Consider the following 25,381-nt stretch of genomic DNA (forward strand, 5'->3'; position numbering starts at 1 on the left):
CGCACTGTTGTGTAGATGGACTTAGATATCACATGTATGGTATTTTTTAAGAACTCTCTTCCCTTTCTGGACCCCTGAAGTACTCGTGCTCACTCTAGAACAGTCCTTAGATGCAAAATTAAAAGAAGGTGACAAAATAGGATGCCGAAAAGAGGCTACACATTTGGGAAACCACTTTAGTCAATTTGGACACGTGAAACCAACAGCTCAAGAGTCTGGGCAGATTTTGGAAAGAATTAACAGCTCACCTGTGGCTGCTGTTCTGCTAGTCGATTCTGATACCTTTGGATTGACCATTGAAGTTGCTTATCTTTCTCATTTTTTGATGGTGATCCTCTGCTCATGGTGCCCAGGGGGATGGAAGGTAAGCGTTCTGTCTGATGACAACTTCACAATCAACAAATATAAGAGACACCATCAGAAAAATATAAAACTATTTACTGTCTGTTAAAGATTATTTAGTTCCACAAGGACTTACTCTTTATGTCTTGTATCCAAAATTTGAATACAAGGGAAGAGCATTGTATTGATGCTTTAGGTAATACATGCCCTTATATCTCCAATTTGCATGGAAAAGAGCTTAAGGGGGGGGGGGAACCTTAATGGAAAATGTGAAGGGTGATATATATTTCCCAGAATAGGACGCTATTCATTATTTACTGATGCTTCATTTATCCTGCATTCTCATGAAATGAAGCCTTTGCAAATATGTTTTTGGATCACTGAAGTTTATCTTTTTACTGCCAAACAATTTTTTTCCCAAAACATTTGGGATAGAAATCTACATGTCTGTCCAGAATGCACCAAATAATTCTGCCTCTGAAACACATGGACCCTTTGTATGATGACTCACGATTGCTGTGAAGACGGGTCAATACTGTGATATGATGTAGTACTCACTGACAGCCTTGGGGGTGCTCTAGAGCCCTTCATCAAATAGCCCCCAATGCTGCCACCGTCCCCACTTGCCCACCTGCCACTGTAACATCCTGTCAGTGTATCTGTTTCTGGCGGTCAAGCAGCTTCCCAACCTTACTGAGGTGTTGTTTCTAATCACTAATGGGTTAATACATGTATTATATCATCAAGTAGAATTGTGTGTAAATAACAATAACAGGCTGCGAAGGAGGGCTTCCTTGTTATGGTTACAAAAAATACCAACGACTTTTGAGACATATAGTTTGGAATGTCTGAGGGCTTTTATTCCCTACGTTTCATTTTGTGGCTATGTTCTGGGAGCTGGGAGTTGAAAAATTCAGATATTATATTGTTCACCTTGGTATCGAGGGCTTGACAAGGGCAAAATGTTAAGGTCACTTCTTATAGCCTGTTTAACATAAGTGGTTTTTTTTTTTTTATATATATATAGGTACCAAAAGGAGGGTAAAGGGACAAAATAAATGTGCATTTGGCTAGGAGAGGGAGGAGGAGGTTGAGAATAGAGAGAGAGAGCCTTATCCCATTTGAAACAGAACACTTAATTCCACCCACTTTCGGTATTTGTTGTTAACTTCAAGGAAAGGTGGTAGATAAACAAATCAGGGGACACCTACTATATATGTAGCCACCTGCAGTGTTGAGATGAAGCTATCTGTGGGGCGGTACCTGTATAGGTTTCTATTTCATGTGAGAAAAGAACCCTGTGGCAATATTAAGTTTTCTCTTCAGAAAAGAGAAACCACAAATATTTTATTAAAATGCACTGCATTCAGTTGTCTTCAAAGATCTTGGAAAGAAATTTTAATGTACAATACAATCCATAGATATTTTTTAACGTCCTTTTCAAAATTCAGACTTTTTTGGTGCAGCCAAATGATAGGCATCATTTTTACTCTGCTGGTGATCCTATTTTCAATGCACATAAATACACAGCATGAGTGTAATAAAAGCGAACTGATATCTAGTTCTTGGGTACTGTGACAAGGATGTCTAGCCTCCCTCTGTGCTTAAAGTGGAAAACAAAAAAAGCCTTCAGTGGTCTGCAAAAGAATGGCTCCACTTTACCCTGAGTAACCAACCCTGATACCACCATTTGTAAAATGTTGTGTTTTGTCACCACACAGCATTAGGCTAGAATTAGGCTTTCCCAAAGGGAAAGGATGCTCTCCGAGACTGGGTGTGGTAAGACAGAAAGAGAACAAGCTTTGCATAAAATGCTTGGCTTCGAGTGGGCAACTGGGCAAGTCATTGGACCTCTCTTCGCCTCACTATTGTCTCCTCTGAGAAGCAGAGAAAGTTCACAGGATTTTTGTAAAGATGAAATGAGATAACACAGGTAATGGCTATGTAGGAGAGAGCTGCTCTTATGTTTCCTACCCAAGTTCTGGTGACACATTGTTTATTCAAATGCTGTTCACTGGCATTAACCCTGATAACAACTGGTAATAAACTATATTTTCTGTAAATATATTATAGATAATGCCACTTTTCACCCCGTTAGTCAGTCTTTCTATTCATCAAATGTCGCCTAACAAATAACTAAACTCCTCATCACTTCAATATACTTACTTTATGTGATTCTGTCCAAATCCATTAGAGATTATATATATCAAGGTTTTGTCTAGCAATAATTTATTTCATGGCATATTCTCAAAGTATGCATGGCCCATCCTACCATATTGAATCTGAGGACTGAGTGAGGTCATCAGATCAATTTCTCCTTCCCTAAAAATCACTGTATCTACTTGCTCTCAATGATTTCCAATAAAAGGAGCATCAACTCTTATGCAACTGCCCTAGTAATCAGCCGTTTTTCTTTATATACTTACTAAATCTCTTGCTGTCACTTTAAGCATATTTTTGTTATAATCTTTTCAAAGGAAATAAAATACAGGTGGTCAAAATTATGTCCATATATTTAAAGAATCAAGGACTTAAGAAAATATAAATATAAGAAGACTTTTTGAATTTTAGGTTTTTAAGGTCCTTCAGGTTTTCACCAACATAGCTAAATTTATCTCGCCTGTCCTCACAACTGGCACTGTCTTGATGTGTAAAAGAGACAGAAGTATGCAGCTTTGAAACTAATTTTACAGTGCTCTGTGATGGCCTCACCACTTTTCAAGGAAAAGAGGATGAGAGTGTAGATAATCTGGAGATAAGGGAAACTGTAGGGGACAGATTCCCAGTTCCACAGGTCTGTCAATGTCTAAGGCTGGCCTACGAAGTCATAGGGATATGGTTAGATCTGTGGCGAGGGGCCGAAAATCTCATGGCTTGTTATCAAGGGGCCTTCCAGTGACCAGGGACTTAGCAGACTAACCTTACATGGAGCTCAGCTGGACCCAGAGAGATGTAAAAGGTATTATTATTACACCCTATTCTAGGTGATGGCAAGCTGGGTTAAAAAGAGTTATGTCACCTATCCAAAGTTTTGCATCTAACGGAGCTAGGAGTCAAACCCAGGGAGACTGGCTCCAGTGTCTGAACTCCAACGCACTATTCTATGCAATATGAAAAGTTCTTAGCTCACAGTAAGTAATCAATATTATTAACTGTTCTTTTTTTTTTTTTTTTGAGGGTTGGGGTTTTGGGTCAATTTTATTTACATTTCCAGGCATTGCTCCCTCTACACAGAAATTGAAACAAAACTAAAAAATTTCTCACTTTGTTCTTATTTCTCAAGATTGCCATGACTATTTGGATCTTTTATGGTTGCATATAAATTTTAGGATTATATGTTCTATTTCTGAGAAAAATGTCACTGGTAGTTTGCTAGGAATTGTGTTGAATCTATATATTTCCTTAGGTAGTATTGAGGGAGAAGGGGAGGGGACTAGAAAGCACAAATTGGTAACTACAATATTACCACGGGGATATGAAAGACAGTTTGGGGACTACAATCAATTATGTTGTAAAGATTCTGTAGGGTGTCCGATGCACACATGTCTTGTTAGGGAGACCACTTCATGGACGGTGTAGATGCCTGTCCACTGTGCTGTACACCTGAAGATGAAGCTGGATAGTATTGTATGTCAACTATAATTTAATATATAGTCATGGGATATGGAGTACAGCATAGGGAATAGAGTCAATAGAATTGTAATAGATATATACGATGTCAGAGGGGCAATAGATTGGGGGGAAGGGTTATCACTTTGTGAGAGGTGAAATGTCTATTACATTGTTTTGTACACCTGGAACTAATAAAAAAAATTCTATTAAACACTTGGATGCAATAATGACATTGACAATGAAATCACTACATATCAGACTATTCTTAATATTGAAACTAAACCAACAGTTTACTCCTATTTGGAAAATATTTAAGTTCCAAGTTAGGGCTGGAATCAGGTTACGAATCAGAAGATGTTGGCCAGTGGCTTCATAAATAGGTTTCTTAGCTCGCATTTGGGCTCCTATTTCCACTTCTCTAAAATGAAGAAGTGTGAGTAGATCGGTGTTTTATAAGCCTGCTCCCTAGAGCTCTAAGCTTTGTGCATAGAGTAGGGAATAAAAATGAGAAGTAGATTATCTTTGGCCCCCCAGATCCCCAACCTCAATCAGGACAGTTCTGCATTTATCTAGTTCATATATTTGGGATCTGAAACAAATTTTATTAGAAAAAAAATAAAAGGTTCTTCTGCAAACCAAGAAAGAAAAACTGAAAAACCCCTGAGCCATGTGAAATCTAATGAATGCTTTTTTTTTTTTTTTTTTTTAAGGAGGGCACAGCTCAAAGTGGCCCATGCAGGGATCGAACCAGCAACCTTGGTGTTATCAGTACCACGCTCTAACCAACTGAGCTAACTGGTAGCCCCCAAGCAATATGAAATCTGAAAGCCCTGTTATCTCTGACATTTTTTCTTAAGTTTCTAAATACCTGGGGACTCCACGTACAAGGGATTTTAGTAGCAGTTCTTGAATGTTTCTTCCTTTTTATTTTTTTATTTGCTTTTTTCCCAAGGCTGGATAAAAGTAATCCAACAACAGTTATTACCCTAATGTCTATATTAGCAATATTGAGTGACTTATCCAGGCCAAAGGACTTAGAACAAACTCCATGGAAAAGCAATGCTTGACTTAGAGGTGCCTTTGTTAAAGGGGTGTACTAACTCTCCCCTCCTCTGAAGAACAAGAATATAAGTCTAAAAGGGCTTATAATAACACCAACATTCATCAATGTTTAATCGGTCTTTTTCGTGTTTTAGTCGGAACTTCTTCCTCCAAGAGCACAAAGCAATGAAATCAATATATGGCTTAAATAGAAAAAGCCCATGGTCTAAGAGTTTAGACCCCCCTGGAGACAAACTCTGGATAAAACTCCTGTACGATAGGCATTATGTTGTGTGAAAATGAACTGAAAGGCAGAACTCTTAAACACTGGATTGCAGTTTCCCACCAATGGAAGTACAGAGATGTACACCCCAGTGTTTTCAAATAATTATATCCAGGTCTCTTGTCTTGATGGAAAAGTACGCTAATGAGTTATCTTTCCACAGGTGTCAAGGGATTCTAAAAAGAATCCTAAGAGATGACAGCTACTAAAGCTAAAATGTATCTATATCTGACATTTTCCAGTTTCATACATATGTATTTTAGGAATTAAATATGGGTAAAGAATTTTAGAAAACTATCAGAAACTACCTGTTTTCCAAGACGTTAGGATTATTAGCACACATCCAGATGTCAAAAAATTCTTTTTCCTGATAATTAGCAGAGGAAGGCAAGACTCTCCATTTAAGGCAAATATCTGATAATCAAAACAAAATCACACATAAGAAAGACCATAATCAGAAGTGACTCTATCATAGTAAGATGTCAGGTTGCATATACCAAAAGTATGGGTATCTTTTAGATCCAAAGACAAATAAATCCTGGATGATATACCATTACACTCGATGGCACAACTAGTGTAGGATTCTATGAGCTACCTTAGGACACTACCAATAAATTATTATTGTTGTTATTATTATTATTATTGCTTAAGTTCTTTCTAGTTAATTTCTGCTATTTTTCAGCCAAAAGAATTTTAAGTCATAGATCCCTCTCCCCCTCTTTTTGAACCACATGAAGACTTCCAGTGACTTAACTCTCCCATTTTCTCTGACCTATTATCTATCTGCTAAAAACAACACTTTTTGTCTCCAATCACATGACTAAGATAACAAGGATAATCAAGGTCTCTGAACCACTTACACAGTTCCTTGTTCTGCACTTCTCCCCCCTACTTTTATCCTACTCTCCAGCCTATAGTTTCTGATTTCAGGCTCCATTTCTCCCTCTCAGTCTCTACTTGCCTTTAGGACCAAGGTACTCTACTCTCTCCAGGCTATTCTTAACTTTAATCCTGAATTCCTTCCAGACACACTGCTAATGGCTTCTTAGGTAAATACTTCTCTGTGTTCCTCTAAGATGGAGGGAGTTTGCACAGTGGTTAAGAATCTGAATAGCTCCACCACTTACTATTTCTATGATCTTGGACAAATTATGTCTCTATGTCTCACTATCATCCTCTGTAAAAAGAGATTAATATTAGTACCTACCTAAAAGGGTTATTGAGAATTAAAATACATAATAATGATAAAAGACAACATTGCTAGATGTTATCTGTGATGGTTAATTTCATGTGTCCATTTGACTGGGCCACGGGGTGATGAGATATTTGGTAAAACATTATTCTGAGTGTGTCTGTGAGGGTGTTTTGGGTGTGATTAACATTTGAATCGGTAGATTGAGTAAAGCAGATTGCCCTCCCTAATGTGGGTGGGCCTCATCCAATTAGTTGAAGGCTTGAATAGAACAAAAAAGGCTGACCTTCTTGCCAGTAAGAAGGAACTTCCCCTTCCTGACAGTCCTGAGCTGGGACATTAGTTTTTTCCTGCCTTCGAACTCAAATTAAACATCGGTTCTTCCTGGGTATTAAGCCTGTCAACATTCAAACTGGAACTACATCATTGGGTCTCCTAGTTCTCAGGTCTTCATACTCAAACTGGATTTAAATTAATGGCTCTCCTGGGTCTCCATCTTGCTGACTGCAGATCTTAGGACTTGTTAGCCTCCGTAACCATGTGAGCCAATTCCATACAATGATATCTATGTATCTATCTACCCATCCATTCTATTGTTCTGTTTCTTTAGAGAACACTAATACATTGTCTAAGCACTTAGTAAACTTTACACGTGTTAATAGATTTTATTTTCACAAAACTGTGTGATGTAACTATAAATACTAACCTCATTTTATAAATAAGGAAACTGGCTTAGAGAAATTAAGGAATTCGTCCAATTTCATACATCTCTCATATATTGGAGACTGAATTCTGGCAGTACCTTGCACATATTTGACCAGTCAGGTCCTCTTTGGACCACCCTATGCTCAAGGTTAGCATTGCGTAAATAACTACAGCATTTTGCACACTACTGTGTTTTATTTGCTTGTTTGTTTGCTTGGTTTCCTCACTGGACAGCAGGTTCCTTGCAGATAGTAGAGAGTATCTTTAACTCGCTATCCCTCTATATAGTGGTTATAAGATGTACCAAAGGAACACAATGAGTGTTCAATGCTTCAATGATGTTACTTTCCTATTGAAAAATTTCCAATTCCTCTCCATTGTTTATCAAAGTAAAAACACCTTATCCTGGCATTCAAGGCCCTCCAACATATTTATTCAACCTGATATTTTTATCTTTTGTTATTTATTCATCATTCATTTATTCAGTAGTCAATTACTAAGTACCAACTATACAACACAGTACTAGGTATTAAAAATAGAAAGATGACTGTTTCTATTATTCCACCCTCAAAATTTTAGCTGAGTGCATACCTGATACTAACACACAATTCCTACTACATCTCTGCCTATCAAAATTCTATTGTAAAGATCATGGCAAAGGCTATCTCTATCATGTTGCCTTGCCTCAACTTCCTCCTCCTCCCCTTTGAACTCTCAAAGAACTCTGTGCCTCCTTTACACCATTCACTGTCTTCTCTATTACAATTATTTTCATGCTTATCTAAACCTCTCTCCTAGACCCTGATCTCCTTGAAAGCAAGAACCAAGTCGTACCCACCACCTTTGTCTCCCTCATGCCCACCCTTTTTGTTTTGGGGTTTTTTGGGGTTTTTTTGCAGTTTACTTGTATAAATATTTTATCTAGTTCACACTGTGTACAATTGCATTATCATCCACAATGTTGGTACAATAACTAAAACAGAAAGAAGAAAACTAGGGGGGAAAAAGAGGTTCAGAGTGTGGCCTGACATATTTCTAAGGGTTCTCTCCTTTAGTCCACAAATAATATCCGTTCATTGGTTTTAGGAGAGTAAACTGTGCAGGATTCATTTATTGTTCAGGCACCTTCGCCAAAAGTGTGATAAAACAGGAGTATATTCAATAATGAATGTCTGAAATTGAAACCAATTTAACTATAGTGAAGGATATCTTTTTTATCCATTATCACAAACATCCCAGCTGCTTCTGCTGCAAAAAATTCTTTCAAAAGAGACAACTAATGATACCTTACTAATTCCCTCAAAAGCAAAAAAAAAAAAAAAAAAAAAAAAAAGGAAAATATGTACCATTCAGCACACAAAAGTTACACATTAAAAGTACATATATAGCTTTCTTAACTGGCCTACTCATTAAATTTACATTTGGTCATCCTTACTTTTCCCATGTACAGAATTCTTCATATAAATGTAGGTTAGTGTTAATTTTTTAAAATTAATCAACACAAAACATTCTTTCTTCTTATTGAAATCTTACCTCAGTTCTCAATCATTGTAAACTTTGATAAACCCACAAAGGAACACAAGCAAAGGTTTGTATTGCTTTTCTTAGTTTGGTGAACAGTCAACATACAGACAAACATCATAAATATTAATAAAAATTTGGGCCAACTCATTACATATTTGGTCCCTGAAATGAAAAGTGTATTAGAACTAAGCAAGGTATTGCCATAACTTACCTTGTAGCTAAGCTGGTTTTCCTGTATTTATAGAACTTAGACTGGAGACATTACCAATGATCTAGAACAAGTGCTTTTGAGGAGCACCTAGTTTTAAACTTTCCCTCACGGCCCATTTATTAACACAATGACTTGCACATGTAGGAACTCATTAAATGATTGCTAATTAGAATGAAATTCAGCACTCACCACACTGAATCATAAATGGAACGGCCACGGCTTGTCGTCTTTGATACTGAATAGATTCTAAAGACTTCCCCAAGTCCTCGCTGTTTTGGTGTCCAAATTCATTCCAAAACAATGTTAGATTTCTATTGCCTAAAAAAAAAGAAAACAATACTTTTATTGCAAAGAATAATAAAAGAAAATATCAATAAGATCAAGATGATAAGGAAAAGAAAGTTTGGATATAAACAAATGTACATACAATATTGTCTCATGTAAAAACTACTATGAGACTATGTAAAAACTAATACATGTACAGAAATAAAAGGTTAAAATATTAGTGTCGGTTTTTCTCTGAGTATGGGTGAAATTTGTTTTCTGCTTTATACTTTCTTACATTTTCCTAACTATATACAATAAATATGCAATATCTTTATTAAAAAACTAAACACAGTTTTACATATACATACGTGTGTATATATATGTATGTATATATGTATACATACTCGTACTTTTATTGTTGCAATAAAATATGTTGACATTTAGAACCTTTTTCTTAAATACTCCCTGGAGGGACAGTACTGATTAAACTTAAAGGCTACCCTTAAGATTATTGATACAAATATTTATCATCGTGTCTCACAGAGTTTCTTTACTTTTATTTTATCTATGGTTCCCTTCCTACCCATCTTTATTGTTTATGCCTTACCCTCGTGCCAGATTCTCTATTCCCTCCTTACTTAGAAATAGCACTTATCAAGAACGACCATTTAGGAGTCCTCTTTAAGAGGCTGTTTTCTTAGCCTTTGATGCAGCAATTATACTGCTAGGAATCTTCCCCACAAACATATCAAATAACGGCCATATATATTATAGCACTATTTGAATAGCAAAAAAAAAACCCGAAAACAACATAAAAGCCTAGAATACAAAATGAATAAACTCTATTTCCAAACAAGGGAACACTAAGCAACCTTTAACATAGGTACTTAGAGCTAAATGTATTGCTGCATCAAGATATCCAAGACCATTTTAATTAAAAAATAAATAAATAATAATAATAATAATAATAAATGGAAAACAGCATACTTAGTATAATCAATTTTTGTTATTTATAAAAAGCATATACATGTGAAATTTTGATGGACACACTTTTTCCTTAAAGGATACAAAAGAAAGTGTTAATAGTGGATACCACTGGAGAAAGGGATTGCGGCTGAGAAAACGGCAGGGGAAAATACTTCTATTTTCATTTTTTACTTTCTAAACACTGATTATTTTTATATGTGCCTGTATAGCTTTAAAATATTTTTTTAAAAGAATTCACGTTTACCATTCTGTCCCATTTGGTAACCACTAGCCACATGTGGCTACTAAGCACTTGAAATGCACCAGATATAGAACATTTCATCAACATACAAAGTTCAAAAAGTGAGGTTCTAAATATAATCATTGGAAATAAAATATATGAAATAGGACCAGCCATACGTTAACCTTACATATGACTGTGTAATCCATGCAAAATACAAATAAACATCCCTACACCTTATTATTCCTGTTAAAATTTAGGTTCAGAATGTTATGTGCCTTGAAGACCAGCAAGGAAGGAACTCAGCCTTCAACAGGGACTTCACAGTTAGGCTAGGCTGAAAGCTGCCCCCACAAATTCCCAGGTCTCCCACTTTGTGCCTTCACAAAACCCCTAACAGCGCTCGACTCAGATTCCCTTTGGATTTTACTTCTTGGGTTTTTCTCAACCCATACTTTTGTATTTTTGCTCTTTGGTCAGCATTTGTTCTTGCTCCAGTCCAGACTCCATTTCTTCGCTGCACACCAAATCCTGATATACTTTTGGTGTCTGGACAGGTCTCATGAAGACTAATTCTCTGATATCCACATGAACTACTCAGTTCTTATTAAGTCAAAAGAAGAGACACTACAGATTAAAGTCAGGTGGTTTCAAGTGCTGTCTCTGCCACACAGTTGCTGTGTAACTGTTGGAAGCCACTAAATTTCCTTATTTATAAAATGAGTGTTTCCAATAACCTACCAAACAGGTTTATCATAAAAAATAAATGTGAATGCACATTAAAAACTATAGCACCCTGCAGAAATTTAAGTTGCTTCTTTATTGTATTTGTCTTCTCTCTAAATGTTACTTTCCCCGGAAGACTGTACCTTTCAAAGGAGGACCTGTGCTTTATAACTTTGCATGCCTTCAACACACAATTTAGCATCCTGTGCCTAAAAAGCCCTAAAATATTGTTGCTGCTACTCTTAACAAAATACCTGATTGATGTGTTGTTTGGGATAAAATGAAGGTGAAAAATGTCTCTTCCTGAAAACATTAGCTAAATACAGTTAACACAACGCAGCTAACTTCTAATGAGTATCAACCGTGAACTCCAACACAAACATTTTAAGAATAGTAAAACTACTAGGATGTTAGAAACGTAAGCACACACTCCTCACGGTGGGGTGATACCTGCTCTGTGATCACACCACTTTTACACTACTTACACATTACATTTTAGTTAACTTTGGGCCTATTTTCCCCTTTGGATAGTGAAATCCTAGAAGACAGTGGTGATATTTGGAATCTCATTTTCAGTAGCTGATACACAGAGCTTAAAGTTTACTTACAGGACTAAATAATAACAAGGATTTAATGGCTATCAAAGGCAGAAATTAGAATATTTACTAGCCCAAACTTCTAATGACCAGGCCTAACAGAAGATATTATACGATTCAAGGCTAATATCAGAGCAAAGAAATCAATCAGGTTTTTTATTCTGGGGATCAGAAATGGCTTTTCCTAACTGCTAATTGAACTTTGACTTTTTCTCTTCAACTCAAAGTTAGTCCAACATCCACAACCTATAGTTGTGCTTATGGTGTTATTAAAACAAATTTCCACGGAGTGAATTCTGAAAACTAGGTAGATGCTTCAGCAAGCAGATAAACAAGTTGGCCAAGGGAAAGCAGTAGGAGAAAACATATCATATCAGTTTCTATTTTCTTTTATGTGTTACTCAGTCCATAGAGGCTTACACAGCTACCTTGAAAAAAACATTCCTCCCATAAAGGGAAGCCCATCAGGCTATCAGCAGATTTTTTAGCAGGAACTTGCAGGTCAGGAGAGATGGAATGATAGAATCAAAGGGCTGAAAGAAAAAAATGCCAACCAAGAATATTAAACCAGGCAAAGCTGTCCTTCAGAAATGAAGGAGAGATAAAAAATTTCCCAAACATGTCTCTGCATTAACCTTGAACTTTCCCCTTTCCCATTATTTTGTTGGTAACTGAGACTGAGAGAGAGAGAGAAGAAAACATAAAAGAATTTCCCAAATAAAAGCTGAGGGAGTTCGTTACCACTAGACCTGCCTTACAAGAAATGCTAAAGGGAGTTCTTCAAACTGAAGTGAACGGACACTGATTAGTAACTTGAAAAGATGAAAACATAAAACTCACTGGTAAAGATAAGTATAAAATCAAATTCAGAATACTCTAATACTGTAATGGTGGTGTATAAATAAGTATAAAAGACAAAAGTATTAAAAATAAGTATAACTACAAGAATTTCTTAATGGATACACATATAAAAATATGTCAACTGTAACTAAAAAATATAAAATGTGTGTGCGGGGGAAGAGAATAAAAATGTAGAGTTTTATATGCAAAGTTAAGTTGTTATAAGCTTAAAATACACTGTTATAACTATAAGATGTTTTATGTAAGCCTCATGGTAACCACAAAGCAAACTTACCATTGTTATACAAAAGATAAAGAATTTAAAGCATAAGGCTATAGAAAATGATTATATTACAAAGGAAGAGCAGCAAAAGAGGAAGAAACAAAGGAACTACAAAACAACCAGAAAACAATTAATAAGATGGTGATAGTAAGTCCTTACCTACCAAAAATTACTTCAAATGTAAATGGATTAAATTCTCCAATAAAAAGACATAAAGTGGTTGAAAACAAGACACAATTATATGTTGTCTACCAGAGATTCACTTCAGTTTTAAGGACACATTTAAGCTTAAAGTAAAGGGATATAGAAAGATATTCCATGCAAATGGAAACCAACAGCTATACTTATATCAGACAAAATACAATTGAAGTCAAGAATGGTAACAAGAGACAAGACTATTATATAATGATAAAGAGGTCAAGAGGATACAGCAATTGTTACTATATATGCACCCAACATCAGAACATTTACATATATTATGCAAATATTAACAAATCCAAAGGCAGAAAATATACTGCAATGCAATAATAGTAGGGGATTTCATTATCCCACTTTTAAAAATCATCCAGTGAGAAAAATCAAAGGGACATAAGGGACTTGAACCATTTTTAAATGAAATGGACCTAACAGACATAAACACAATATTTCATCCAATAGCAGTGGAATACATATTCTTCTCAAATAAGCGTGGGATATTTTCCAGGATAGATCACAGGATTGGTCACAAAATAAGTCATAACGAATATCAAGTATCTTTTCTGTCCATAATGGTATAAAACTAGAAATCAATAACAGGAGGAAATTTGGAAAATTCACAAGTATGTAGAAATTACACAACATACTCCTGAACAACCAATGGATCAAAGAAGAAATCAAAAGAAAAATTTAAAAATATATTCAGATAAATAAAAATGGAAACAGCATACCAAAACTTACTGGATGCAAGAAAAGCAGTTTAAGAAGGAAGTCTACAGTGATAAACACCTCATAAAGAAACAAGAAAGATCTCAAATAAACAACCTAACTTTATATTACAAGGAACTAGAATAAGAAAAACAAACTAACCCAAAGTTAGCAGAAGGAAGAAATTAAGGTCAAAGCAGAAATAAATGAAACAGAGACTAGACTAGAAAAATAACAGAAAAGAACAATGAAACTAAGAACGGCTTTGTGAAAAGATAAAGAAAATTGACAAATGCTTAACTAGGTTAACTAAAAAGAAAAGACAGAAGACTACATAAGTAAAAGCAGAAATGAAAGAGGAGCCATTACAAGTGATACCACTGTAATGCAAAAAATCATAACAGACTACTATGAACAATTAAATGCCCCCAAATTGTTAACCTACAAGAAATGGGCAAATTTCCAGAAACATACAAACTGCCAAGACTGAATTATAAAGAAATGGAAAATTGGAAAAACCTACAGTTAGTACGGAGATTGACTCAGCAATTTAAAATCTGCCAACAAAGAAAATTCCAGGAGCTGGTGGTTTCAGTGATGAATTCTATGAAACTTTTAAAGAAGAATTAATGATATCTGTCTAAACTCTTCAAAAAAAAATTTGAAGAGGAGGGCAAACTTCCAAACTCACTTCACAAGCTTGGCATTACACTAAAACCAAAACCAAAAAGGACACTGCATGAAAAGAAATATGGTGAACATAGATACAAAAACTGTCAACAAAATGCAAAAAAACTTAATTCAATAGCATAATAAAAGAATCATACACCATGATTAAATAGGATTTATCCCTGGAATCATACACCATGATTAAATAGGATATATCCCTGGGTTCAACATAAGGAAATCAATACATGTGATAGACCATATTAATAAAGTGAAGAATAGAAATCATATGATTATCTCAACAGGTACAGAAAGAAAATTTGACCAAATTGAACATACTTTCATGATAACTCTCAACAGATTACATATAAAAGAAACATACTGCAACATAAAAAAGGCTATATATGACAAGCCCATAGCTCACATCATACTCTGTAGTAAAACTTAAAAGCTTTTCTTCAAGATCAGGAACAAGACAAGAATGCCCATTCTCAACATTTCTAATCAACATAGTACTGAAAGACTTAGCCAGAACAATTAAGTATGAAAAATAAATAAATGGCTTTGGAAAGGAAAAAGTAAAATTTTCTCTGCTTGCAGATGACGTATTATATAGGGAAAGCCTAATTGAAGCATTCAGTAAAGTGGCAAGATACAAAATCATCATCCAAAAATCAGTTGCATTTCTATATATTAATAACAAACTATCTGAAAGAGAAATTAAGAAAGCAATTGCATCAAATAGAATAAAATACCTAGGATTATATTTATCCAAGGTGAAAGACCTCTATATTGAAAACTATAAGACACTGATAAAGAAATTGAAGAAGACACAAATAAATGGAAAGATATACTGTGTTCTTGGATTGGAAGAATTAATATTTTTTTAATTTCCATACAACTCAAAGTAATCTAAAGAGTCAATGCAATCCCCATGAAAATTCCTATGGCATTTTTCAGAAACGTACAAAAAAAAAAAATCCTAAAATTTGTATGTAACCACAAAAGACACTGAATAGCCACAGGTATCTTGAGAAAAAAAGAACAAAGCTGGACACATCACACGTCCTGATTTCAAACTATATTACAAAGCTACAGTAATCAAAACAGTATGGTATTTGCATAAAAAGAGACACATAATCCAATGGAACAGAATAGAAAGCCCAGAAATAAACCCACACATATACAGTCAACTAATCCTTGACAAGGATGCTGAACACACAATGGGAAAAGGTAGCCTCTTCAGTAAATTGTGTTGGGAAAATTGGATATCTATAGTCAAAAGAATGAAATTGGGCGCTATTATTATGCCACTCATAAAAATTAATTTGAAGTGGATTAAAGACTTAAATGTAAGACCTGAAACCATAAAACTCTTAGAAGGAAGCATAGGAAAACCATGCCTTGACATTAGTCTGGAAATGATTTTTGGATATGACACCAAAAAACACAATTAAAAAGAAAAATAAAACCAAAAAAAGTGGGACTATATCAAATTAAAAGGCTTCTGCACAACAAAAGAAACAATCAACGAAACAAAAAGGTAACATACAGTAAAGGAGAAAGTATTGGAACCCATATATATATATATATATATATATATATATATATATATATATATATGATAAGGGGTTAATATTTAAAATATACAAGGAACTCATACAACTCAACAGCAAAAATATGATAATAATCTGATTAATAAATGGACAAGGAACCTGAATAGACAATTTTCCAATAATATATATAAATGGCCATCATGTACAGGAAAGGTGTTAAACACCATTAATCATCAGGGGAATGCAAATCAAAACCACAGAGAGATATCACCTCCCACCTGTAAGGATGGTTATTATCAAAAACAAAAAAGTGTTGGCAAGGATGCAGAATAAAGGGAAAGCTTGTACGCTGTGGGTGGGGATGCAAATTGGTACAACCATTATGGAAAATAGTATGTAGATTCATCAAAAAATTAAAAATAGAACTACTATATGATCCAGAAATCCCACTTCTGGGTATGTATCTGAAAGAAATAAAATCAGTATATTAAAGAGATATCTGCACCCCCATGTTCACTGCAGCAGTATTTATAATAGATAAGATATGGAAACAACCAGGTGTCCATTGATGGATGAGTAAAGAAACCCCCCCACACACACACACACACATTGGAATATTATTCAGACAAACAAAAAAATTTGTTGATCCTATCATTGAGAGAACATGGATGAAGCTGAGGGAAGTATGCTAAGTGAAATAAGCCAGACAATGACAAATACTGTATATCACTTACATGTAGAATCTAAAAAAAAAAAAAAATTAACTTATAGAAACAGAGTAGAATAACGATTGCCAGCGATTATGGGGTATGCAGAAGGGGAAATGGGGTGTTTGCCAGAAGGCACAAACTTTCAGTTATAAGATGAATCAGTTCTGGGAATTTTATTGTACGGCATGATGGTTAGTTCATAACACTGTATTGTATACCTGAAATATGCTAAGAGAGTAGCTCTTAAGCAGTCTCATCCTCCCACACACGCACAAAAAGGTAACTATGTGAGGTTATGGATTTGTTGATTGATCTGATTGTAGTAGACATTTCACAGTGTGTATCTGTGCATTTTAAGTATACTCAACATTTTTGTCAATTATACCCCAATAAGGCTAAAATATTCTTGTCTATCCTAGTCTGGCAAGAAATAGTAAAAGTAACAATAATAATATTTCATTATATAAGGTTGGCTTTGACTAACAGAGTCAATTATATACCTATAATTATGAGTAACTTTAATATATGGATTTAATAACTGCTGTTTTTGTTAATGTGTCTTAAGGGTTTTAAAAATTGCCCTTTCATTCAGAAGTCAATTAAGAGCAAAAAAGTGAAATTTCAAAACTTGAAAAAGTACCTGATTTTTTAAATATATCTTAAATATTATTTCTATCCACTATGAAGAGCGCTATGTAGATAATCCAAATTTTATCAATTCTAAATTATATTATTTTAACATCCTCAAGGTATTCTGATTTAAAAATTCTGTTTATTTCTGTAAACAGAAAATGCTGCAAGCACACAGGTAATATTTAAAATTACAAAAGAATACATATCTTGAGACTTTTGTTTCAATAATCAACTAGATTGTTAAATTAATGTAATAATCAGGAATTAATGTACACAAAATTAAAGTCCTAATTTCTAGAACAAGTACCTGAGAAAAACTGAAAAGTTAATTTGCTACTAGCTATGTACAGAGTACTTAATTCAGAAGATTTCTAATGTTTAAATTTATCTGATTAATTTTTCAGTAGCCTCTTAAAACCAGGGAAAAAATAATGTAAAATATTGCAATAACTTACTTAAAATTTGTCAAAAACCAGTAACTAAAAGAGCAGTTCACAAAAATTTTGCCTCTGAAAAATTGGAGAAATGTAACATCCTCCTAGATATCAGTTTCATATTCATTGTTCATAGAATGCACAATGACATCCAGGGAATCAATTAGCCAAAAGGAGAAGTAATAAAATTTAGTAATAAACTACTAAAGCAAAGCTCTGATAGGTTCAATTAAAATGAGGAAGCCTAAAACAGTTCATGAAATCAAAGCACCAGGAAAATGGTAAGATAGAGAAGGTATTTAAATCAGGTTCCTTTTCTCCACTTGTTATTTGTTGATTTATTGATGATAGGCATCCTGACGGGTGTGAGGCAGTATCTCATTGTAGTTTTAATTTGCATTTCTCTGCTGATTAGTGACATTGAAAATCTTTTCATGTATCTATTGGCCAAGTGTTTGTTCTCTTTGGAGAAACGTCTGTTCAGGTCCTCTGCCCAGTTTTTTTTTTTTTTTTTTTAGTGTTTTTTTTTTTTTATTATTAGTTTCAGGTGCACAAGACAAAGTAATACTTAAATGTTTATCATTTATATCCCTCACACTGTGTGAACCCCCTCCCCCCATCCACTATCCCTCTGACATCACACAGAGCCATTACATTTCCACTGACTCTATTCCTAATGCTGTACTCCACTTCTTATAAGTATACACGTATACATATACATATATATAATTATAGTTGGCATTCATTATTGTTCAACTTCAGGTGTACAGTGCAGTGATCAGGCATCTACATCATCCCTGAGGTGGTCTCCCACATGCTCTGCCCAGTTTTTAATTGGATTGTTTTTTTGGTGTTGAGTTGTATGAGTTCTTTATAAATTTTGGATATTAACCCCTTATTAGATGTATCATTTGCAAATATCTCCTCCCATTCAGTAGGCTGTCTTTTCATTTTGTTAGTGGTTTCCGTTGCTATGCAAAAACCTTTTAGTTTGATGAAGTCCCATGTGTTTCTTTTTTCTTTTGTTTCCTTTGCCCAAGGAGATGAACCAGAAAAAAAATCACTAAGAATGATGACAGAAAGTTTGCTGCCTGTGTTTTCTTCTAGGAGTTTTATGGTTTGGGGTCTTATATTTAAGTATTTAATCCATTTCAAATTACTTTTTATGAGTGCTATAATACTGGGTCCAATTTCACTCTTTTGAATATGGATATCCATTTTTCCAACACCATTCATTGAATAGATTGTCTTTATCCCACTGTATATTCTTGTCTCCTTTGTCATAGATTAAATGACCATACAGTATTCATTGCAGCACTATTTAAGCCAAGATATGGAAGCAATCCAAGTGCCCATCAATAGACGATGGGATAAAGAAGATGTATGTGATACACACACACACAATGGAATATTACTTGGTCATAAAAAAGAATGAAATCTTACCATTTGTGACAACATGGATGGACCTAGGAGGTATTATGCTAAGTGAAGTAAGTCAGAGTTAAGACAAATACCATATGATCTCACTTATATGTGGAATCTAAATAACAAAATAAACAACCAGAACAAAAACAGACTCATAAATACACAGAACAAACTGATGGTTGCCAGACAAGAGAGGAGTTGAGCGGCTGGGTGAAAAATGTGATGGGATTAATAAATACAAACTGGTAGTTACAAAATAGTCATGGGGATGTAAAATACAGCATAGAGAATATAGTCAATAATGCTGTAACTACTATGTATAGTGCCAGGTGGGTATTAGACTAACTGGGGGGATCACTGCATAAATTACATAAATGTCTAACCACTATTTTGTACACCTGAAAGTAATATAAAATAATACTAAATGTCAACAGTAACTGAAATAAATAATTTTTAAAAACAGAACTACAGTTAAAAAAAGAAATCAGTTTCCTGCCTTCAGGTAGTTCTGCATCTAAATAGATGATTATGCTCTTATTTTTAAAGATCCCCTGAGATAGAAATTACATATTGTTTTTCAGAGGACTGTAAATCATACCTCCACCTCGCTCGAATATTGTCCTGTTTGTCATTACCCTCTCATTCTTAGATAAGCCTGACATTAGACCCTTCCTAAGTTGACCAATGGTGTGATCATTTATCATCTATATTCTCAATAGAATTTCTGGGTTAGGAATGGTTTCAAGTGATATGCCAACTCCAATCAGTTGGTAGTGATGCCATTCTTGAGAAGATCATGAGGCCAATCGCCATTTATCAGGAAGAACTGCCATGATGGGTTCGAGAGTTTGTGCATGTGAGATGAGAGAGGCCCGAAATAATCACTTCCTAAAGTACTCTACTTGAATTGAAGGAAAGAAAGAAAAGCTGTCTTCGGTGGTGGTGAAGCTGCTTACAACCCCATTCTTTCTCTTGGCTCCAGGGTATGGCAGAGTGGGGTTGGGCCAATCTCACTTTACAGGTACAGTCAATGGCAGAAGTAGGTAGTAACTGGAGTCAGAATGTCTTCCCTTCTCCACTCTACTGTGAGCACAGCAGGCTCCTCAGCAAAATTCCAGGAATCTGTGGAGTTGGTCCAACTTGCTCTAGGCATTAACTTCATTACTTCATCTGGCAATGTAGCATCATTTTCTCTTGTTCCATATCAGTGGTTTCCCATGAAGACCTCCTTAAGCTGCAAAATAATTTCAGAACCACCACCCCCTGGCCTGAAAAAATATATGATGGCAAAAATAAACTATGAATTTAATAACACTTTTGGATAATTTTACTACCCACAACTGTATCTACACATATTCGAAAAACTGTAGCACACATATGTATGAAGCATACTGTCATTTTAAACAATAACTGGTAACAGGATTCAATGACTCCTAGCCATACTCTGAGGTCCCTTAGGGCTTCCTGGCTCCCAATTTGGAACCACATTATTCTGTGCAGTGGAGACTAAAAGGAAGAAGTTTAGAGACTTCATGATGACAAACCTTCAAAAACAAAATTAAGGAAAGTTAGGTATCTTCTGGGTCTTCCCTCAGGAAGCAATAACTTTTACTTTTTCTTTTTAGGTTGTATTTTTATTTAGTCATTATCTTTTTCTTTTCCTTTGGATAAACTCCAGTTTTTCTAATTCCCTAAAATGTGGAAATCTAAATTAGACATAATAATCTAATCTAAAGCATATTCATAAAGAGTTCTGTGTTACGGGCAATAGCCTCATCAACTACCTGTGTCTCCCAATACCTGGGTTAGCACATTTATCCTTCTACTAGGACTCTCCTTATTTTATTCAGATACACAGAGCGCTCACTGACTGAATTATTCTTAAAAGTCAAAGATTCATTTTTTGTTAATAGAACTTACATTTAATTTTGATTGTATTGTTTTAAATTCAGCGTCACGAAACACAACTTATCTTCTTTACTAAGGTAAAGAAGCAGACCAATAGAGTTTTGAGATCTTACTTCTGGTATGGCAGGGAAAAATCAAACTGTAAAATGCAAAGTATATTTAATTCCAGAAAAAGAAGGGCACTAGGCTTGTTAGTATTTTATTTGCGGTATAAGTGAGTGAGCTCCTCTGAGGTACTTTAGCAAAAAACTTCATTGTAGATGTAAAAAATTTCATGATAATAATACAAGTTCGGTCAGAGAGAAAAAGAAGCATAAGTGTTGTCAATGGTCATAATTTCAATTACCAGGTAAGAGCAGTGTAAGTGGATAAAATCTAAGAATAACTTCTTTAAAATAGAAGACAAGCCAATGAACTCCTGAACTGTTCTGCTATTTGCCTGGAGCTGGCATAAGTAACAATTTTAAACAGAGTACAAATTTATGCCATATAAATCACTTAGGCAAAATGTTTACATCATTTTAATGTTTTATTTTTATCTCTAATTCCTCTCACATCGAGTTTTTATCAAATGCAATTTGTTTAGCAATATAGAATTCTATTATTGTTTCTGTGAGATAGTAAAATTATCAACATGGGTAACCAAATGGTAGATGAAAGTAAGTTTTTCTTTATAGATGTATGCAAGCAAATAAATGATGAAAATATGATAGAAACAGAATGTAAGCTTTGGGAACTCCTAAGGCACCAAAGCATGCATCATTAATTGTTAATGTAATTAAAAGAGGGTCAACTGAACAATGTAGCCTCCCCATGGAAGAAAATGCTACTACCTATGAAACATCTTAGGAAAAAAAAAAAGCGCACATCTGAATTTGGTCAAGCTGCTGGAGTCTACCAATTTACAGAAAAAGAAACAAAATGGAAGAATCTGTTAAATTACACCCCATAAAGCAAAATATAGGCTGTGAAAACTACGAAACAACCACCCCAGTTTTTCCTACAAATAAATTGAAAGAAAAAAACAAGAGAAAGAGAAATATGGGGGTGGGAGAAGAGGGGTGATAAATTATATGGCAGGAAATAATTGGAAATATAAGTAAAAAAACTAGTTACTTTATAAATGTTAAGGAAATAGTAATAATTGTAGGTGTGATATTTATATTGTGGTTATGCTTTTAAAAGTTCTTTCTTTTAGATATGCAAGCTAAAATACATATAGAAATAATTATACAGTGTTTGAAGTTTCCTTCATAATCCAGTTATGGGGGAATAGGTAGGAATTTGGATGAAACCAGATGCCCAATAGTTGATAACTATTGAGGTTGGATGATGATTCCATGGGTTTCATTATAATGTTCTCCTTAATTCTGTCTAATTTTGCAATTTCCCATATATATGTATTAGTTTGCTATGGCTGCATTACAAATACCACAGACTTTTAATGGCTTAAACAACAGAAATTTATTTTTTCACAGTTCTGAAGGCTGGAAGTCCAAGATCAAGGTGCTGGTAGGTTTGGCTTTTTGTGAGGCTGCTCTCATTGGCTTGCAGTAGACACCTTTTTTGGTATGTCCTCAAAGTGTTCTTTTTTAGATGCACACGCACCGCTGGTGTGGCTTCATGTATGCAGATTTCTTCTTCTTATAAAGACACAAGTCAGATTTGATTCGGACCCATCTTAATGGCCTCATTTTAACATAATCACTTCTTTAAAGGCCCTATCTCCAAACAGTCACATTCTGAGGTACTGGGGGTAGGACTAAAACATAAATTCAGGGAAGACACAATTCACCCTATACCATAACACGATGATTGAAAAATTAAAAATAGAACAAAATTTAATATTGAAAATACAGTATTTTAAAAATAAACTAGAATACATAACATCCATAATGAATTTAAAAAGAGATATAAATTGTATCTCAGCCTGTTATCTTCATATAAACTTGTCTCATAGTGTCACCTTTTAATATTTTACATAGGCCTCCTCACTCAATGCATATCCCTAGCAGAAAAGTTGTATTGCATTTTTCTTATAGTGCCTTTCTTAGATCTTAGATACTCACGTGCATCATAAGGTAAACAAAATTTTATTGTAAACAGAGAATTATATCTAGTGACAAGAGTGTTATGGACTGAATTTTGGTGTCTCCCCCTAAATTCATGTTGAAAGCTAATTCTCATTGTGATGGTACTTAGAGGTTGAGCCTTTGGCAGGTAATTAGTCATGAGGGTAGAACCCTCATGGATGGGATTAGTGCCCTTATAAGAGCACTATACAGAGAGGACACAAGATGTCGGCCATCTGTAAACAGGAAGTCGCTCTCACTAGGATGCGACCATGCTGGCACCCTCATCTTAGACTTCCAGCCTCCAGAACTGTGAAAAATAAATTTATGTTGTTGATAAACCACCCAGTCTGCTGTGGTATTTTATGATAGCAGCCCAAACAAAGACATAAAGCTTTATCTATTTTTAAAGGAACTATTCATCTAACAAATATTATCTCTCAGATTCAAAATTATATAAAAATTGAGAAATTGATATGAGTTAGGTGATAGCATAATTAAGAAAATTTGTATTTGGTTAACTGTCCTCACCCAGTATCCCATTTCTACCTCAGTGGAGGTCATCAGTGGAGGGCCAAGTGCTAGATTTCCCTGTCCCGTGCAACAGGAATTCAATGAAATCATAGAGAAAATGGTGGTCAAACTTAACATCTCTGGAAAAATAGCACATTAGTTAGAAGTCAACATTAGAGTCTCAAAAAGGTCCTGACAATCAGAAAGGATGGGGATACTAAGGTGATAAAATTTAATAGGAATAAATGCATGATTCTACACACTAGGGTCCAAAAACACTTACTGGAAAAATACAAGAGAGGTATGGCTTAACAAGAACACACATTAAAATTTTTATTAAGACTTTTCAATCATGAGACACTGAGGGTCAATAATGCGCTGAGAGTTAATATATTAGGCTGCATCAACAGAATTACAGCTTAAAAGAAGAGAGATGATGATCCCATTTTAATTCAAGGCTGTTTGGGTTTCACCTGGAATTTTTGTTTCTAGGTGACACACTTTATAAACTCTAATGTTAAAATGGTGAGTACATTTAATGCCATATCAAATGAAGAATAGCAATAGTACTTGGAAATGTTAGGCTAAAATGAGGTTGGAGAGAGACAGAAAGCTTGTCTTCAAATATCTGGAGGGCTGTCATTTGTAAAGGTTTTAGGCCAATCATTCATGGCCCCAAGGGGAAAGAATTAAGTTGGCTTGGCTAATTCCTCCCCATTCTTCAGGAAATACCACTTTTTCAGGGAGGCCTTCTCTGGCTTCTAGACTGTGAGCTCCTGATCACTGGCTTCCACAGCCCTCATTCATCTCGGTTGGGCACCAATCTTATTTCTGATTGTCAAATCATATTAGCCCTTCTGGATTGTAAATTCCCGAGAGGGTGGACCATGTCTGATTTGTTAGTCCTATAATACTCTGCATCTAGCACAGGTGAATGAATGAAAGAACACATGAGAAATTGATTTGACTTTAATATAAAAATGTATTTTCTAATACAGTTGTGCAGAGATTTATTGACTGCCTCAAGAAATAGCATTTTTTTCTTTCATAGGAGGCCCTTATTCAGGCTTAAAATGGCAGTCCACCTGCTTTGGGCAGGGATTGGGGAGGTGGGCATTAAACCATGGGGAAAGTGTGACTGGATTAAATGTATTTAGCCTCCTTGCCAGTCTGAGGCCCTCTGATTTGAGTTCTGCTGGGAAAGGTTATGTTTTTTACATCATAGGTTTCATGTTAGCACATCAACCATATTCTGATCCATTTTGAAAAGTTCAGTAGTAAATTTCTATGTAATTGCTTCTGTTCAATCCCAAATCTCATTTGATGTTTCTATCTTTCCCTTCTCTTCTTTCCCTACTCCAAAAAGCTGATGATTAATATCTCCATTTTACTGTAAGGATGCATAAAGATTCAGAAAACATAGACACAGACAGTAAGGTAAGGTCAGACTCAGACGAGGAAAATATTTCTGAGATTCTTAGCATCAGCTGTGCCAAAAGGAAATTCAAATTTGATAAGTGACACAAAGTCATTACCTCTCCATTTCCCTTTCTGCTGATTCAATTTTTACAAGGGCCCAATTTTCCTAAGAAACAGATCAGATTTACAGCAAATACAAAGATTGCATCTTTTATTTATAAGGCAAAAAACCTAGCCAACCTACTTTTCATTACAATTGTGTGCCCTGTAATACTGGCTTTCATAGTAGTAGGCCAGTATTACATAACTTCGG

The 25,381-nt window shown here is 34.9% G+C and overlaps 1 protein-coding gene across 1 annotated transcript in view; it reads right to left on the reverse strand.

Annotated features, from left to right (window-relative positions):
* The window catches only part of MORC1 (MORC family CW-type zinc finger 1), a 148,995-nt gene that overhangs the window by 54,873 nt on the left and 68,741 nt on the right, over positions 1-25,381 (reverse strand). The window contains 3 exon segments of the mRNA XM_033124165.1: positions 249-387; positions 5,587-5,692; positions 9,100-9,228. Of these exon segments, the coding sequence (XP_032980056.1) occupies positions 249-387; positions 5,587-5,692; positions 9,100-9,228 (374 nt within the window).

This window comes from Rhinolophus ferrumequinum, chromosome 2, assembly GCF_004115265.2.
Source record: "Rhinolophus ferrumequinum isolate MPI-CBG mRhiFer1 chromosome 2, mRhiFer1_v1.p, whole genome shotgun sequence".
NCBI classification, from domain to species: domain Eukaryota; kingdom Metazoa; phylum Chordata; class Mammalia; order Chiroptera; family Rhinolophidae; genus Rhinolophus; species Rhinolophus ferrumequinum.